This window comes from Bombus vosnesenskii, unplaced genomic scaffold (genome assembly GCF_011952255.1).
Source record: "Bombus vosnesenskii isolate JDL3184/JDL3185 unplaced genomic scaffold, Bvos_JDL3184-5_v1.1 scf7180000016274, whole genome shotgun sequence".
Classification (NCBI taxonomy): Eukaryota; Metazoa; Arthropoda; class Insecta; order Hymenoptera; family Apidae; genus Bombus; species Bombus vosnesenskii.
The window spans coordinates 991,376-1,008,681 of record NW_022884343.1 but is presented as its reverse complement, the minus strand read 5'-3'; the positions used below and the strand labels follow the sequence as shown (position 1 = coordinate 1,008,681).

Sequence of the window (17,306 nt, the reverse complement as noted above, 5' to 3'; positions counted from 1 at the left end):
AGACGTGTTATTATAACAGTTCTATATTTAAAAATATATATAATACCACGAAGGAAGATATTTTTAACAAATTATTTCATTTGATGAAATTGCCAAAAGGATTATTTATTGTAAATTTTATAAAATGCTACCGCTGGAGAACAATGTACAATGGAATTAATGTAATTATAAAGTGCTTCACTTTTAACAAAAATATTTCGGTGAAAAAGGAAATATTGGATTATAAATCAAATTTTCAATTTTATTCGTTCATCAAAAATTAAACACATTGTCCAGCTTTCACAAAGGAATGTTTAAAAATTTCACAGAATTTATCTCTAAAAAGAGGCAAGTCTTACAAAAGCAATTATAACGCTGTCAAAAAATATCTAAATTATAATGAAATATAGGAAATAGACATTTAAAAATATAAAAAGTACTATTCTTTCTTATAATATCTATACTACATTCAATTAGTAAATATTAACAATATACGGGGTGCTCTAATAATTGTGCTAAAATCGGCAAGGAAATGATTTGAAGTGCCGTATAAGAAAAAATTCATTCTACTTTTTCTACTTCGTCTACTTAATTAAAAGATGTTTAAACTCGATTTTCTTGAAAACGGAACGTCGTATGAAAAAATGTTATACTATATTTTCAACTTATCTGTCACGTAGAATCACCCTCTTACCGATTATACCACGATTACCGAAACACGCTATATTTCTAAATTCAAATGAAACGATTTTCGTGCACAGAGGGCGGTGGTCTCCAAGCGCCTAGCGACAGTACTGCGCGCCAGTGGACGGAGCCCGCATCGAAGCCAGTTGTCGTCTCACAATGGGACGAAGTTGTGGTTTTTTCTGGTTTTTCGTGTGGTTCGCGGCTCTCGTGAAACCCATCGAGTTTCCTGACGTTTTACGAATGTGAATCCCCAGTGGGCACAGCGTCCACAGGAACAGGATAGTTCCCGAAGGATTCGAAGCAGCTTTGGTGTCACACTGGGCGGTGTCAGGTTAGGTTTCGAAGGTAAGTCGCAATACCAACACGTATATAGAGTTCGTTCATAAGCCATTATTTCGTGAAATTCTTTTTTCACCTTTTTCCCCGCCTCGATGGAATTCGAATCGAAATTTTCCATCGATCAAGCTAAACTCTAACCTGCAAAACAGAGTTTCGCGAATGATTTTGATTTATTCGATTCTGCAAGCACGTTTGAATGTTCGTGACAGGTGACCAGAAACTAGTTCATACTTTATTATAGCGGTGTACCTAGTAGCTCGAGGTTATCGGTTTTTCGATCTCTTATCGAAATTATGTTGTTAGGTTAGATGTTGTGGCAGTTTGTATTGGATATTGGCTGTAGACGTGCAACTTATTGGCGTTCTTTGTTGCTTTGAACGCAACTGTTTACGGGAGATTTCCTGTAATTAAGGAGTTATTTATTACCTCATTATTGTTGATAAATTTCAAAATTCATTTCCCTTCATATTTCCCACTTGATTTTATGTTACCGAAATTTAAAATTTGTATTTCGTATTATATTTGTTCGAAGCAAATACCATACAGCAAATACAGATATTGATAATCACGAAGTACAAATAAATAAAAATCACTCACTAATAGTGCAATAAACAAACACGCGCCGCTAATTAAATTAACAAATAAATTATACACAGATATGTTTCCTAACAAAGAATATAGCAAATAATGAAGAATAATTAAATACATAATGTGATTCGCTATTGATAATAAAAAAAACACAAACACCCATAATGCAACTTCTAATTATTTTTTAAACATTTTCAAATTATTTCTCAATAAATTGAAATATAAATTGTAATTTTGTTCCATTTATTTTCTAATAAATTTCGATGTCAATTTGAAGAAGGGGAAAAATAACGGTTTATAGGGTAGTTTGTTTGGCGGTAGGAAAGTTGTATAAATTCTGTGGAGATTGGTCGGAAGTTTCTGGCTGTATTAAGGAAAAGTTTTCCGATCTTGGACAAGGATGCACCGAGATATAATCCCTCGAGTACACTCAATGTTCTCTAAAGTGTCTCGTTTCAGAGCGAGAGAGTTCCTCGACACCGGGGGTTCGCACTTCCGTGGCCTAACGTTTGTTAATTCTTCGGCTGGAAAATGCCAATATCCTGTCGCCATCTTACCGACCGAGTCTCAAATTTAGAATCTTTTTTATCACATTTCTCATAGGAGATAACTTAATTTTCCGCCATGTATATAAAATTTGTCTTAATTATACATGATGAAAATTTACATTATAACGATTAAAATTTACGTTGTCTTTATTAAATGAAATCATCAAAAATGTTTCATTAAAAAACGTATAAATTATCTGGAAGACATTGAACGTTTTAACTTCGCTTTTGTAAGTGAAACATTTTGATAGAATATTATTAAACAGTATTGTTTCCAGAATTTATTAAAATCTAAAATTAAATTGTTCGATGCGAATTGCATTAGCGACATTAAATGCTAGTTCTTCTTGGTTGAATGTTTCTTTTTTACAAAAAAGGTCTTCAAGATGGCTCAGGTAGAATTTATTCAATTATTTTCTTTCCGCTGTGTCGCGTCTCGTTAGATTATCGAGGTGGCGAAAAATTAAAAAATAACATAGGTTAAACTCCCAAAGAAAGCTCAATCCGGTCGCTTTGCGTCACACTTTATCCTATTGTTTTTAGAGACCCGAGTTTTACGGTCCTGTCTCGAGCCACTTGTGACGAGTGAAGTTGCTAGTAATTAGATTCTTTTGTTCCGCCCTTAAACGCCGCCTTTTTCCCGCCAAATACCATTGTGTTTTGCATGACGGTTAACCGTATTTTACATATTTTTCAGAAGAGAGATACAATCCAATTAAAACTCTAAACGTACGTAGTAACTGGAACGTAGTGCTACGTGCTTGGTCACAACTTGAATGCTTATCATGCAATATTAGCTTTTCGATTACAAATTCGAATTACGAACATTTTGTACAATATTTCTAATCGAGTATTTCATGGAACACACTTCTGGTTTCAACTTGAATTTTTATCACATAGTAGCAAGTACATTACCACATAGTGGTAAGAAATTTGAATTATAATAATTGCACATAATATTGCAAAATGCATATTCCATTTAGTAATGGAATTCCAATGTAGTAAATACTACAGGAAGTACTAAACGTAGTTGTTCGTATTCCTATTAAGATCCAGCGATCTTTTGAATCGTTACGAGCTTTCATTCGCTATATGACGACACTGTCGATCATCGATGGCAATAAAGCTATAAATGCTTCAACGCCGAGCTGTTCGCGCAAATAAAGAGATGAAGAGATCAAGAGAGAAAGGGATAGCTAGATAAGCTACCGATAAGCCAACAAAGCCGTATTCTTACCGAAGGAACCCATTGAAGTTCTCCATTCGATTCGCGTCGCCATCGACTATTACCGACCGGGTAAGAAAGTCTTATAAGTCAAGGTATTTGTTCGTGAGTTCATCGAAATCATTCGAACGTATACTCATTGACTCACGAAGAACGTCGATTGCGCTGTGTCAAAATAAAAAGTCTAACGTGCTAAAGAAAAAAGGTTATGAGTCGAAGAATTCTTTACCCAGACCTTCTATACCTTCTTTAGGATAGATCCAACGCCTCATCATACGATCTACGAAGAAAGAGTAACAGTAGGTTTTCCCTTAGAATACGCAGCGAGCGACACGGATTAGCTTACGGTAAAATCTCGCAAGTAAGCTTATTCGAAATCGGGCCAGCGAATGCACGTAGACCTCGCGTGTACACGTTTAAGAACGTAATAAGTAAAAGTTAATCGATCTCTTGTAAAAAGCGATAGCCGTTGAAAAACCTCTCGGTTGACTGTGCCGAAAAATTGGGAATAAAAAGAGAGAGAGAGAGAGAGAGTATGAAACCGTGTTTGTTCATATACAAGGTGTCTCGGTTAAATGAGATCACTTAGATATCTGCTTTATTTTGCGATTGTACCAAAAAGCTTCTCAGGTCGAAGTTAATTCGTTCTCTGTCGATTTTCCAATTTTATATATATATATTTTTTTTCTATCTATTGCATTGAGTTAGATAACTTGTACAAATTGGCCCGTTATCGCGGAAATCGATATTATTTCGAGCCCAGAAATAGCGAACCGTTAACTCCATCGTTGCGGAATGGAATTTGCTTTGTGACATCTGCCGGTCGAACAGTGAAAGGAATCTGCTTCCGACAGGATTTTACGCTTTATCGGCTGCGCGATCCTAGGGGAAAATCTGACATGTCGCGACACGATACATATTAATTGGTTTCCTGCTTTGCAGCATCCATGTTGGATTTGTATCGATATAGGGAAATGTTTGATCGTATGAAAAATGGTAGCGATGAAATTTTCAATTTGGGAAAAATTCGCTCACTTAGAAAATAGAAATAATCTGTGTACCAGTACTGGACCGACGTGGGGAATTTTTTGATCGTATGAAAAGTGATATCGGTGAAATTTTCAATTTGGGGAACGTTCGCTCATTTGGGAAATAATCTGTACGTTTGTTCAAGTATTAAAATACACAGTCGACGAAAGATTATTATAATACAGTTACCGGAGATCAAATATATATATCTACGTGGAATTAAAAATTACTGGAGGGGTTAGCAGACGTTGAATTAAACATTACTAAAGCAGTTTAAAAAATGACTACATTTAGTATGTAGAGCACGTATTCACAAAGTTTTATGGTATCTGTGAGAAAATTCCCTAGATAAGTATGTATGCTTATGTAGCCTCCACTCTAATTCTTTTCTTCTTTTTAGAAAAAAATGTACTCTCATTTTTTTACATTACTTTCTCACTGAGTTTTTCAATTACTCGTGACAAAAATTATTACGCGAGCTACAACACATTTTCTAATGAAATTCATGCGCTTTAAAAATGTCAGAGCTTTTACAAGGAGGAAGCAGCAAAACTTTGTACACAGATATGATAGAACTTGCACGTAAATGACGACGTTTTATAAATTGGAATGGACACTTCATTTATGTTCAACTGGAGAAACTCTTTCGATCTAATTAATTTAGTTATATCAGTTTAATTAAATTCGGTCACTTGAACGTTTTCATACATACACACAAACACGCGCGCGCGCGCGTGCACATACACACGCACAGTTAAATATTTTCTGAATTAAATAACTTCTCTTTACCGAGGGCTTTCATTAATTCTATAAGTTTTATCAACACTTCTCCAAAACTGGCAAGAAAGACGGCGAACGTATAGATACTTTAATAGAAGGAAAGATGCATTTCGTTCCTAAAATACATTTACTGCATTTATTAAACTCAGCCTGCCCGCTGAAAATTAAAGCTTCGTAATTTAATACTTGTTTTGAAGTTTGATTAAATTTGATTTCCGATCTTTCTCTCCTATCTGTTCCACAATTAATATTTCGTCAAATAAAAGATATAATATATGTGCGTCATTTATATAACAGTACTAAACACAAGATATTCAAAGATAATCGATATTGCATTTTTAGTCGTCTTTTTTGTGATTGTGAAAGAACGTAATATTACGTCACTAGTAATCGGCTGTAGTTTATACAAAGACGTAATATTACGTGAATAGTAAGCAGCTATGGTCTATAAAGAAACGTAATATTACGTCAGTGGCAACCAGATGTAGTTTAAAAAAAAAGACGTAATATTACGTCAGTGGTAACCAGGTGTAGTTAAGAAAAAAGCGTAATATTACGTCAGTGGCAACCAGATGTAGTTTTAAAAAAAAGACGTAATATTACGTCAGTAGTAACCAGGCGTAGTTTAAAAAAAGGCGTAATATTACGTCAGTGGTAAACAAATGTAGTTTATAAAAAAAGCGTAATATTACGTCAGTGGTAACCAGCTGTAATTTCCAGGAAGACGTAATATTACGTCGACAGCAATCAGTCATAGATCGTAGAAAGACGTAACACTATATCAGTGGCCATCGGCAGCGACACGAGTTAACTCGTCATTTCAGCCACGACTATATTTCTTATAATTTAGCCACCATTTTCGACTTATTCAGTTTTTTAATGCATCGTTGCAATCTAATTGTAGGTTAAGATATACCTATAAAAACCTTCTGTTTTAATCAAATTCTACTTTGAATAAAAAGTTAAAGCATTATAAAAAAGGGAATTAACGTTACTATGCTCGTCACTTGCCAACTAGCCACCCAACCGTTCGCTGTTTGCATTCGCACACAGATTTCCATACAGGAGAACCGGGCACGAAATTCTCCGATTCCGGTGAGCCGATAACGGAAAGACCGGTTATCTAATCTCTGCACGGTGAAAAGCGTATGTAGAGGAACGGCGTGTGCATGCAACGTGCTCGTTAATTGTGCACCATTGCAAGGACGAAAAGGAAAAATGTCGGGGATAAAAAACAAATCGACCTGAACTCAACCGAATCGTTTTGCGTGAGTTACGTTGCTGCGAGAAAAAAGCTCACCCTTGCAAATGACGATCGATCTTAGTATACATTGGATGAATTGTAAATATTGTATTGTGTTTTTTCTTCCAGGAATAGTTTACAGGTCATGCAAGTACTTAGTACTACGCTTGTTTGTAGCTTCGTGTTGCGTTCAGATGTACTGCTTTGTTGTTCAATTCTAATTGACTAAAGTCCACGTACACAAAATACAGTACTACGTTTGCGCTTTAAATTCATGTGTTTAGAACTTAGCACTACGTTCTTCGCTTCGTTTTTTCATTTCTCAGTTGCGTCAATCCTCAATTGCTATAATATGATTATTATAATATGTGTTATATAATATGTATATTATGTATCATATATTGTAAAATATGTAACAAAAAATAAGCAGTAAATGAAGAATTAGTTAAATAACATAGCCTTGCGTTGCAAGAGAAAATTATCAATCAACTGTTTTATCTGCATTGCATTTTATTGACGATTAATAATAACACGTCTTAACAATATTTTTCAGAGAGGTGAACAAAATAAACTGCAAAACTGGCGGGCCTGGCGAGTTGCGTTTCGACGGTGGTCGACGACGAAGAACAGGAGGAGCTGCGGTGCACAGGAAGCGACGTTGAGATCGAGGAGTACACCGACACCGACGACTCGCCATATGTCGCTTATCAGGTCACTGATAAGCTGTTCGACACAGACAGGGTGGCCTGGCAAAAATTCAGCTTCGTCGCAACCCTTCTGACCGTCGTCGTCTCCATTACCTTTTTGATTATCACCTATCCCCTTTATCTCGAGAGCGTCAGCTACGTGTCCAACGCATACACAGGTATCCCGGAAACGAATGGATAATGCTAATTCTAGTTCCTTCGCGTAGGCGATTTTATTCTGCTTTTATCCTTCCTTGTCGCGCCAACACATTCGTCTTTTTCAAACCGTACGTTTTGTCTATACGTGTTTACACAATTGATATGATATTGATATAAGAAGTTTGTAGTATCGATTAGGATTGTTTGCTATGGGATTCCATTATGATCCTACAGAGAATTTTTCTATTACGTAGGTTATGAACGGGAAGATAGTGATTCTACGTGAAGGAATAAATAAAAAATGTAAACTGAAACCTCTTTGTACCAATTTTAGGACTTCTCTTCACTGCCTTCTGCTCTGCCTTCATCCTGGGCATAATATGTTTCATCGCGGGAAGAGTATCTCCACCACCCGCCCTGATTCCAAACAGCATGCGAATCAAGATCCCTCGTTGTGCTCTGCTCAAAATCAGTCTCATCTATGCTCTCTCTGGCATAGTGATCACGCTTTGCTTGGACCAGGACAGGGTCCTCTGTCATCTACAAGATCCCATAAAAGGCATTACTCTTGTCTTTTCCCTGGTCTACTATTTCTTCTTTTGTCGCAAAAGTAAGATTCCACATTTTATCATTCTTATAAAAAGAAAATAAAAAATAATCTATTGTTATAGTGATGAGCTTGCAGAGGATCTTCTCAAGCACTACGATAATTGTGGGTCTCTTCATAAGCGTTGATTATGGCCTCTGCGATCAATTTCGGTGTAGAGGACAGGAAGTTTCGGGTCATACCACAACTATGAGAGGATCTTGGGGCGTGAAGGCCATTTGGACGTTCGTTTATGTCGGTGCACTAGCCGCTTTCGCTATGTTCTTCACTTTGCTCGAGGCCCATTATACCACTGAGGTGAGAGCTTAAAAATGAATTGAGAGAAATATTGTGGACGACATTTTATCCCGTGTATATAATGACTAGGATTTAAGAACAATCATTAAAAAATAAATATACGTATACCGTTACATAAAAATAAAAGTTTTATCAAGAAAATTTAATATTCTATGATAAAGTGTATTCTATGGAAAATACAGATTCCGTATTATTTTTATAAATTATTTTATTCTGTCATAAAAATAGGCAATTGTACAAAAAAAAAGATAATGTTTTTTATGTTCCAGCAACAGAATATGTGTCAAATAATGGCGAGTCAACAAAACTCTTTCCTTTATACGGTATCAAGATTGGTATCGTCACGAGACATCCGTCGACGAGGTTCTGAAGAAGAGGGAGGCAGATTGCTCCACGTGACAGATCCTGACCCCACCATAAAACCAAAACATATTCCAAAACCTCCGATCCTCGAAACTCTCTTCTACATTCACTTAATCGCGTTCTTCGCCATTTTATCGATGTCCTGGATCGACACGTTGCCAGGAATAGGCAGAGTAAGTTAATTAAATCAATTTACATTTAATTATGGTGGGATTCTATTTACTCAGTAGACATCAAGAGTACAAGAATCTAATAGTACATAGGAATTTAATGATTCTCCCCATTATCTATAATTTTTCATTCATAATAGAAATTCATGTTCAGATAACTGGAATTCAATAGACAAGATTTATTCATTTGATCGATTTAGTCAAGTACTAGTTAAGACTTCATTCCAGTAAATGAAGTTGTACTTTTTCTGTTCCAGGGATTATCTCCAGCGGAGCTATACCGCGTGGTGGAGCATGGACTCACGTGTCACTTCAAAAACAGCGACAACTGCTCAAATATTTCTACTCGTGGCTGGATCTTCTTAATAGCCTATATCATCTTCTCAATTTCTGTACTGAACTTCTTGTCTATAAGTGAGAGCGCTGTCTTCACTGTTGCTACCGCCACTGTGTCCCTTCCATTGTCTGTAATCTGGTGGAGCATCTATAAAATGGATGTTCACGGCCGTAAGTAAAAAGCCTCTAATTAATTGACCATGTATATCTTTGCTCATAAGGATTGAGATACTTAGGAAAAATTAGAAACCTGAATAATCACCAGAAAACTATAACAAGCTGTAGGAATTATTGTCTCATTTGAAGTGATTATATATGTGATTCGTAAATCAGACTCGGATCTTGATTACGCTTTTGAGACACACTAAAATCGCTTACTTTACAAAACTCAATTTACTTTAGAAGTCCTGCCTGTTTCCTCTAGAAGCAATAAGATTTCTCAAACGAAGAATTTAAACAGGTTTCATCACATGGTCTCCCGGAGTGACGGGAGAGTTAATCTGCGCTCTGCTGGGTCTTCCTGTGGTCCTTCTAGGCCTAGGTCTTCTCGTCAGATCGCATTTCCGTGACACTCAGCCCTGCTACTTGACCATGCAACCACCTGATGTACAGTGTGAATCTTCTCAAAGATGAACATCTTTCAGGAAACCATCTAGAGTCTTTGTATTTAACTCTACAGCATAAAGGATCCATAATAATCATTCTACAAATTTTTGTTTAAACGTATAAAAAAAAAACAGAAGAAATCGAACGTCAATATTTTATAGAAATTAAAGATATAGGGGTAAGAAGGAGAAAGAAGATGCTTTGGGAGTAGCATGTGCAAGAACACGTGTAGTGAGAGCTCTGCAATCGACTGGGGTAGTGACTTAATTAACTTTTTAACCGTTGTAGCCCAAAACCCAGTTAAGCAAGCTGCCAAATATATTGTAGTAGTTGAAAATGATACGGTGAAATCGTAAAGTTAATCAATGATTAAAACTTACAACTTTTTGTGACACAACAAGTAATTTGTTGTGACGAAAAAGGATCATACGGACTTAGAGCAGTTAGGCCAGTTCTACATCAGTTCTGAACCGATTCTTTCTTTGCACTGTGTTTGAAAAAGTTTCTCTTTTTTTTTTTATCTAATTAATTAATCCTGTGAAAGGATTAATCTTAAGTTTTGTTTTCTATCAGTATCATTACGTTTATGGATACTACAGAAACAAATATAGAAAACTGGCTTTACCGCCCCTGATCGATGGAGTGACCTCTCTTGAACTGGAGGAAAGCTTTCTGTGCACAGTTGTGATAAAGGAGGTGGCATGGACCCGGGGAAAGCAATAATATCGACTATCTCGTATACGCGAAATAAAGAAAAAGAGCGAAAGAGAAAGAGGAGGAGGAAGGAGAGAAGCGATCAATGTTTCCTATGTAATTTGCCAGCGAGAACATCCGTCTAGTCACACAACGTTATTGCCGATTTATATTTTATTTTGATAACGAGAATATTTAATATTTTCGAAACAAAGAACGTTCGAATTATACGTGTTGAGAATATATGTGAATAGGTGTGCGTGCGTGTATATGTGAATGAGTGTGTCAGAGAAAGAAACAAAAAGTACAGAAGATATTTTATAAACTCAAAGTATAATAGTGTGTACTGGATTGAAAGTTGCATATTATTGAAAAGGATCTGCTTAGAGGTTAGGCTTCTTTGTTATTCATTGCCATGTTTAATGAATCTAGCAACAGAAATTGAGAATCTAATATCTTTGTTGAAATATCGAAGAAAATAGAGCGGTTCAATCTGTCTATAATATTAACTCTCTATAACTCTGACTCTATAACTCTATAACTGTAAACAGAAACATACCAATTTGGCTTCTAATATGTTCCCAAGTCGCCATATTGGGATTATAGCCATTTTTTTAACAAATATGAAAGAAGACAAAATGACGTGGTTGAATCTTCACAGGTACACCTTTTTAAATAAAAAAAACTTACAAACTTTGATTTTATAAAATTTTTTGGGATGTTATATTTGAAGTATAGAGCTTTTACTGTCTGATGGCAAAACGATTACCGGTTTATCGCGATTCTGTGATCCTCCATTTCCACTTCGTGCACACGCGAATATTTAGATAAGTATATTTGCCAAAGATAGGAGAAGAAGAATGTTAAACGTCAGATTTTTCAGTCTTAGAAATAGAGTATAAACGCGAGTGTGTGCGTACGCGTGAAAGCACAATTTTACACGAACAAATATGGTGCACGAACAAATTCGAACTAGTCGGAGTAACTTACATGAGACATGTTTCTACTTAACAAAATTTCTGATCTCTTCAGCGCAAACTGTGCGATCCTTTTTTATATTTTTACAAAATTCATTCACGTGGATAATCCTGTTGATATTCTTGACCATTTTAATTATTTATCGCAACTATTTATGCGAAAATAATTCTACGCTTTCAGTATTGTTCTATTAGTATTCTGTGTACAGAGTGTTTCTAAAACATTAAATAAGTAGATGAGTTATCTTATATTAAATGAAATTTAAGATGTCATTTAGAATTTTAAGCCTATTATTTTCATCAAGTATACAGTGACCATGAAAACAAGTAGGAAAAACATAATTTTAAAAGACAATTATTTTAGAAATGCTTTGAACTGATAAATGCATGTACTTAATTAACAAAAGTCTTATGGTTGGATTGTGGATATCAATACACATTCACATTCTTATGAATGTAAAGTAATGAAACCAAAATGTAGATTTTGTCTACGAAATACTATAAGAAGTACTTTACTTTGAATATTTTATATAATATATATCCAGTAAATCTTTGTGTCTTTTTCCATAAATGTATAGGTATCCACAGTCTGCTTATGATAGCTGTGTTAGCTCAACTTTTGTAGAAGAGCCTTCTTTTTCTACGTATTTAGTACTTAGTATGTAAGCACTGCATTTTATCTTAGACGAATTAGGGTGAATCGTTTCTCCATGACTGTCAATCCCGCTCCTCCTTCTCCTTGGACTGACACGCAGTCCCAAAAGCTGATCAAAAACCGCTGTCCGCATAAAATCAAAAAGAAATGAGGATGTGATTGAAAGTGGCTGAAAGGAAAATTGTAAAATTCGTGCCAAAATATGAGATACCGAGTTTTAGTCTGTAGCGACTCGTGTAAACGATAGCTAATAAGTATTTATTAGAGCCGTACTGAGAATAGCGTGACACACATAGACAAGTACTGTGAATTAAGTGTAGTTTGTTGTTGGCAGATGTTGAGATGGTAGAAATGTAAGAGAAAGAGGAATATTCGTTGTTGGAAATATGTCAATCATATTCTATCGCAGAAGCTATATACGTCCATGACTTTTTTACACTGATAATAAGCGTTCCAAGTGTAATTATATCAAGATTGCAAGAAGAATAGGCTTTGAGATGGTCTCTGATGTCATTATTTCTATTTTATTTATTCTATTAGTATCATATTAATATTCTCATATTGCTGTAACTGAATGAGAATAAAACATTAAATAGCGTGATTAGATTTCACTTGGTACCATTGGATTATAGATTATAACCCAACTATCAGTGTTTATCAGTGAATTTTCAGTAATATAATCTTCGCTGAAGATGAACTTTTACTAGACCTATTAAGGTCTATTCTTCCTGCAATTCTGCTATAGCTGCTACAATAATAAAAGACGAAAACGGAAGAAAAACAATAACGAACGTACTACTATTATATTATTACTCTATAGTCGCAACATTTAATCGTATATATACGTATACATATATTAAGAAGTAAATCATGTTATACAATTAACGGAAGACGCAAGAGGGAAGCCGATTTCAATTTGTAGCTTTCTTAATCGACGAGACGTAAATTGAATTACAGACGCAGTTACATACAAAGAAAATGATTCTAAACTTTTTTAAAGAAAGCGCAATTAACGAGTAAATAAGTTACTCTGGTTCAACGAGGGAAATAAATTCGACAGAAGGGAAACTTGATGAATCGGAGAAGTTACGCTTAGAGAAGGTTACAAAGTCTATTAAAGAATAAAAAAGAAATAAGAAGAAAATTAAAAAAAAAGAAGTAAAGAAGAAAAAAAATAGCAAACTGTTGATTTTTAATAATTTATTTTTTAGCGAATCATTTTCTCATGTGGCTCAAGCACGATGAGTGTTTTCATTGTCAATCAACTAGTCAACACTTCCAGGGCTTTTCCCTAATTATCATCTGATGCATAAGACGCTGTTCAATCGCGCTGGTTGTTATCGCCAAATGTTGAAAAGGATGAAACTATATTCTGCGTACAGGATATCTAATCGCTGGCTTTTTGATAGTGATTTATTTTTTTATCGAACGCTCACGACCTGGAAGGGTTGACCTATCGTAGGCACATTCGCTGCTATTGATGCATATGGTGCGTCGATGCAGAATCAATTTCTTTTTCAATATTTATATCTTTTTACATTGTTATTAATATGTTATATTCGCTCGGTATATCCCTCAATTAGTTATTAAGTTATTAGTTGTTGTAGTGTGCAATATTGAATCATAGTATTATATTTTGTATCTTCGATCAAATGATCTAGGAAGTTGAAGAAAGTATGAACGTGTTTATTATTTAATATATCTTTTAGAATTGAATTATTTCACGTAAACACACTTCCGATGAAGTATTTTGATAACAGCGAATGTGTTAAACAAAACAAACAAAATAACTAACTAGATAACAATCGAAAGAGACCCAAATTTCTGTTGCACAAAAATAAAAAAAGAAGATTGCATCTGATGCAAACTTGAATGGAGAAATATTGTTACATTTATCTGGTTGCTTGTGGTTGAATATTTTTATAAAAGGACCGTAGTGCGTTCGAATACTGATTACAATGGTAAATTAGCGCGCGACATGCTAAGCAATGCGAAACGATAAACGCGTATTTCGCATCTCTTTCAGATAGACGCTTTACGAAACTTAACAAAAAAAATACTATTTACCAGCGATCAGCAGTGCCGTATATATACACACATAATATATATACATATACATATATATTTATACTGGGTGTCTTCCCCGTGAATATAACGTTAACTATGACATTTCCAACCGTAGCTCGTATACAGTAGCATCTTCAACTTCCGGTCCGCCAAATTAATTCCGCGCTTAAGCAATTTTTCAATCGTTTACTTTTGTGATTTTCTTTATTAGGACTTTTCAAATTTGATTTACAATCGCGGATCAAAAGCTTTGATGTTCGTTAGTATTGGAATATAATAAACTTAGATTTATCGAAGTATGAAAAATATTTCATTAATTGTGTAATTAAGTTGTAGAATTTTTTGGCGGACGCGAAGCTGAAATTTTTAAATAAGTGGAATCGAAAATTTCGGCGATGGGATGCGACGAAATTAACATAAAAACGATATTACGAGAATGAGGAGAACTGCTGTTAATAATTTTGGATCGAAATTCTTAAGTATATTTGTAAAATAATTTATTTGAGAAATTCTGTTACAATTTTTTCATGTAACGCATTGCATTTCTCCTCGAAAGCATCTCCCATAACAGTACGTATGTAGTATTGAAAAGAGGGGATTTTGTAAAGAAGCAATTTGATAAAAAAGAAAGGAAAACAAGCGTATTCCCGTGGTCGATGTTTAGATTCATAATTACGCTCAATATATTCACTATATTCAACAATTATGTACCGGATTGTAAATGTGTTAATACATACATATATATACTTATATAAAAAAGGTAAAAAAAAAAGGTCGTCGCATAAAGCTCATCTTCTCGTCACTCGACCACTCGTCGTCCACTCGTTTGAATAACAAGATCAATTAAGTTGCTGAAAAGCAGGCACCGACTAACGAAGTTAATTATGTACCAGCCACGAGACACTCGTGAGATAACGTAGAATCTCTTCACTGTCGGACTTGATATTCATCTCGAGTGCCCTCGTACTGATTCTGCCCATCACTGCTTTCTTTTTTCCTCTGAAATCCTCTCACTAGATGGTGAAATGCGTCCTTTAAAACTGACTAGCTAAAAGCTAGTTTCGGTATTTATTCAGTTACTAAATTCGAATTTGAATTTTGGTTTGAGATTGAGAACGAATCTGAATGTAAATTCGAACATTATTCTATCAAAGAGTTTTAATTATTTAATTGTTACTTAATGGAGAATAGAATGTGTCTGATGAAACTCATGGCACAAACTGAATTACCATTTGGATTCCTTCTTCCTTTATTTTTCTTGGAATATTATATTCATATCTCGAAAGGTTCTACAAACAAAAAATACTGATAATATTTCTTGATTAACAAAAATATTTCATTAAATGGTACATATTAGTACCATTTATTAACCATTCCAGATATTACAGTTTTCATAGACTCTTAACTCTCGCAACAGCATAACATGAAAGAACTCACTACAGAACCTATCTCTCGCACGTCTTAGTTCTTTTTAAAGTTTCAAAACCTGCAACCTGGCCGTTCTATGAACGTCTCCTATCCTCTCGGACATTTTTCTGCCAGCAAAGCTGTAATCTTCGTATCGAAACTCATGTAGAACCTCGAAACCCAATTTGTCTGCGATTCGTTGACTGTAGTTAGAGGCAAATACACCAAAAATTATCTCTGGGAGCACGTGCTGCTCTAGAACGTCACCGTCGATCGATGTTCTCTTCATTGTACCGTTCAACAGTCCTCGACCGAACTCGATACACTTTTCTACCATTTGGCGGCCGATCCCTCGGCCTTGGTAACGTGGATTGGTGCCAAGATAAAACAACTCCAACGCCCCATTTGCATTGTTCCTCTCAAAAATATCTACGCTGCACTGAGTCTGTTCTTGGACCAAGAAGCAGCAGGATTAATCTTAGTTGGTTTCTTTAAGAAAATTTTAAAAAAGATTGTTCTAATAACGCTCTGGTTGTTATTAATGACACTCTAATTGAAGTTATGAATTCCAATACAGGCCAAGTCCACGAATTTGCTTCGATTCGTTATTGATCTTATTGATTGGTGGGAAGAAGCGAACTAGCGCGTGGTCTGAAATTCATAGCTTCAGCTCCGAAGATAAACTAGTACTGTTACAGTCACAAGAAACGTTTTAATCAAATTCAAAAATACATCTAGTTCTTCCGAGTCTCTAAATAAAGCCTGTGATGGTAGCAAAGCAATTACCGAACAAATTGAAGATAACACTTGATCTAAACGAGGCAATTTAGCCAATCATCAAGAGACACTTACGTCATCGAGAAGCTTGACAAGCTGCCTGCACGTCTGGTGCCTCAGGTTCTCCTCTATGAACACCTCTAGCTCATCCTTTACTCCTTCTTTGGGTCTAGCCTTCAAAGTGATAGAAAACGTTCGGTGAAAATCACTTAAAGAAAGTTAGAGGAAAAACTGGCTAGCTACTATGGAAATGAATGAAAACTTGCATGAAGCTTGTTGAACGCCACAGCTGCTAATTCATTCGTCTTCTTGTCAACAGCTATCAACGTGGTACCGTCTTTGATGACTTCCTTGAAGACTAACAACATCTCTTCTGGAGCTCCATCTTCTTCAAACATCCCCAAACCTATTGCCAAATTTTCCTGTTTCATGGTCTGAGCCTGTATAGCCAAAGCATCCTCTACTTTGTCTCTGGTGAGTAGTTTGTAGTTCAGTTCATCATCAGACTCCAGAGACATGGCTGAGAAGCGAAATGGTAAAACTGGAACTAAAATTTCCAACAGGACTTAATCCATTCACCATTTTGTCTCATGAATCCTTTTTCCGAGGGAGCTACTCGATTAACAATTATGATAAATATAGATAATATAGATTTTCATATAAATTTCTGTGATTTAACGTTCGACTAATTGTTTTATCAATTTTATTCAAGATGAAAGGCGTTTTTATCTGTTACCTGTTGTTTTGACAGGCTGATAAAGAAACAGATAGGAAGCAACACGTGCTGAGACGACTGGCAGCGATAACTCAGTCATAGACCAATATTTGAGGAAAATGATGTTCCCGGCTGCATGTGCGACAACAGAATGAAGCTAAATTCGAGTAGTTTCTTCCAAGCGACCTACACTCTGGCTATTAAGGCCTTTGTTGGCACAGCTCTGGTGTCTTGATAAGCAGCCTCCGCTTCAGTTTTCAGCGTCCAATTAATGCATATCGGGGAAACGCTCGTATTATCTGCGTACAAGTTGTAGAACTATAATCGACGCACTACTGTTTTTCAAAGCGAGTACTCTGAACTGCTTGCATCA

General features: G+C 35.5%; 2 protein-coding genes and 1 long non-coding RNA gene across 3 annotated transcripts; 1 reads left to right on the top strand and 2 right to left on the bottom strand.

The window, feature by feature from the left end:
• Positions 1-762: 762 nt before the first annotated feature.
• LOC117242534 lies at positions 763-13,790 on the top strand. Its single transcript, XM_033509297.1, has 7 exons — positions 763-1,011; positions 6,972-7,283; positions 7,598-7,873; positions 7,935-8,167; positions 8,437-8,703; positions 8,958-9,207; positions 9,497-13,790. Exons 3-7 carry the CDS (start codon positions 7,696-7,698, stop codon positions 9,667-9,669), a joined length of 1,101 nt encoding a protein of 366 aa, XP_033365188.1. The 5' UTR covers positions 763-1,011; positions 6,972-7,283; positions 7,598-7,695; the 3' UTR covers positions 9,670-13,790.
• Positions 8,491-9,568, bottom strand: LOC117242538. Its single transcript, XR_004495286.1, has 2 exons — positions 9,434-9,568; positions 8,491-9,184 (listed from the first exon to the last, which is right to left on the bottom strand). It is a non-coding gene; the product is annotated as an uncharacterized LOC117242538 (long non-coding RNA).
• A 1,475-nt stretch (positions 13,791-15,265) lies between the features above and the next one.
• LOC117242536 lies at positions 15,266-17,218 on the bottom strand. Its single transcript, XM_033509300.1, has 4 exons — positions 16,955-17,218; positions 16,485-16,765; positions 16,294-16,392; positions 15,266-15,886 (listed from the first exon to the last, which is right to left on the bottom strand). The coding sequence occupies exons 1-4, from the start codon at positions 17,031-17,033 to the stop codon at positions 15,506-15,508; spliced, it is 840 nt and encodes a 279-aa protein (XP_033365191.1). The 5' UTR covers positions 17,034-17,218; the 3' UTR covers positions 15,266-15,505.
• Between the last annotated feature and the right edge of the window lie 88 nt (positions 17,219-17,306).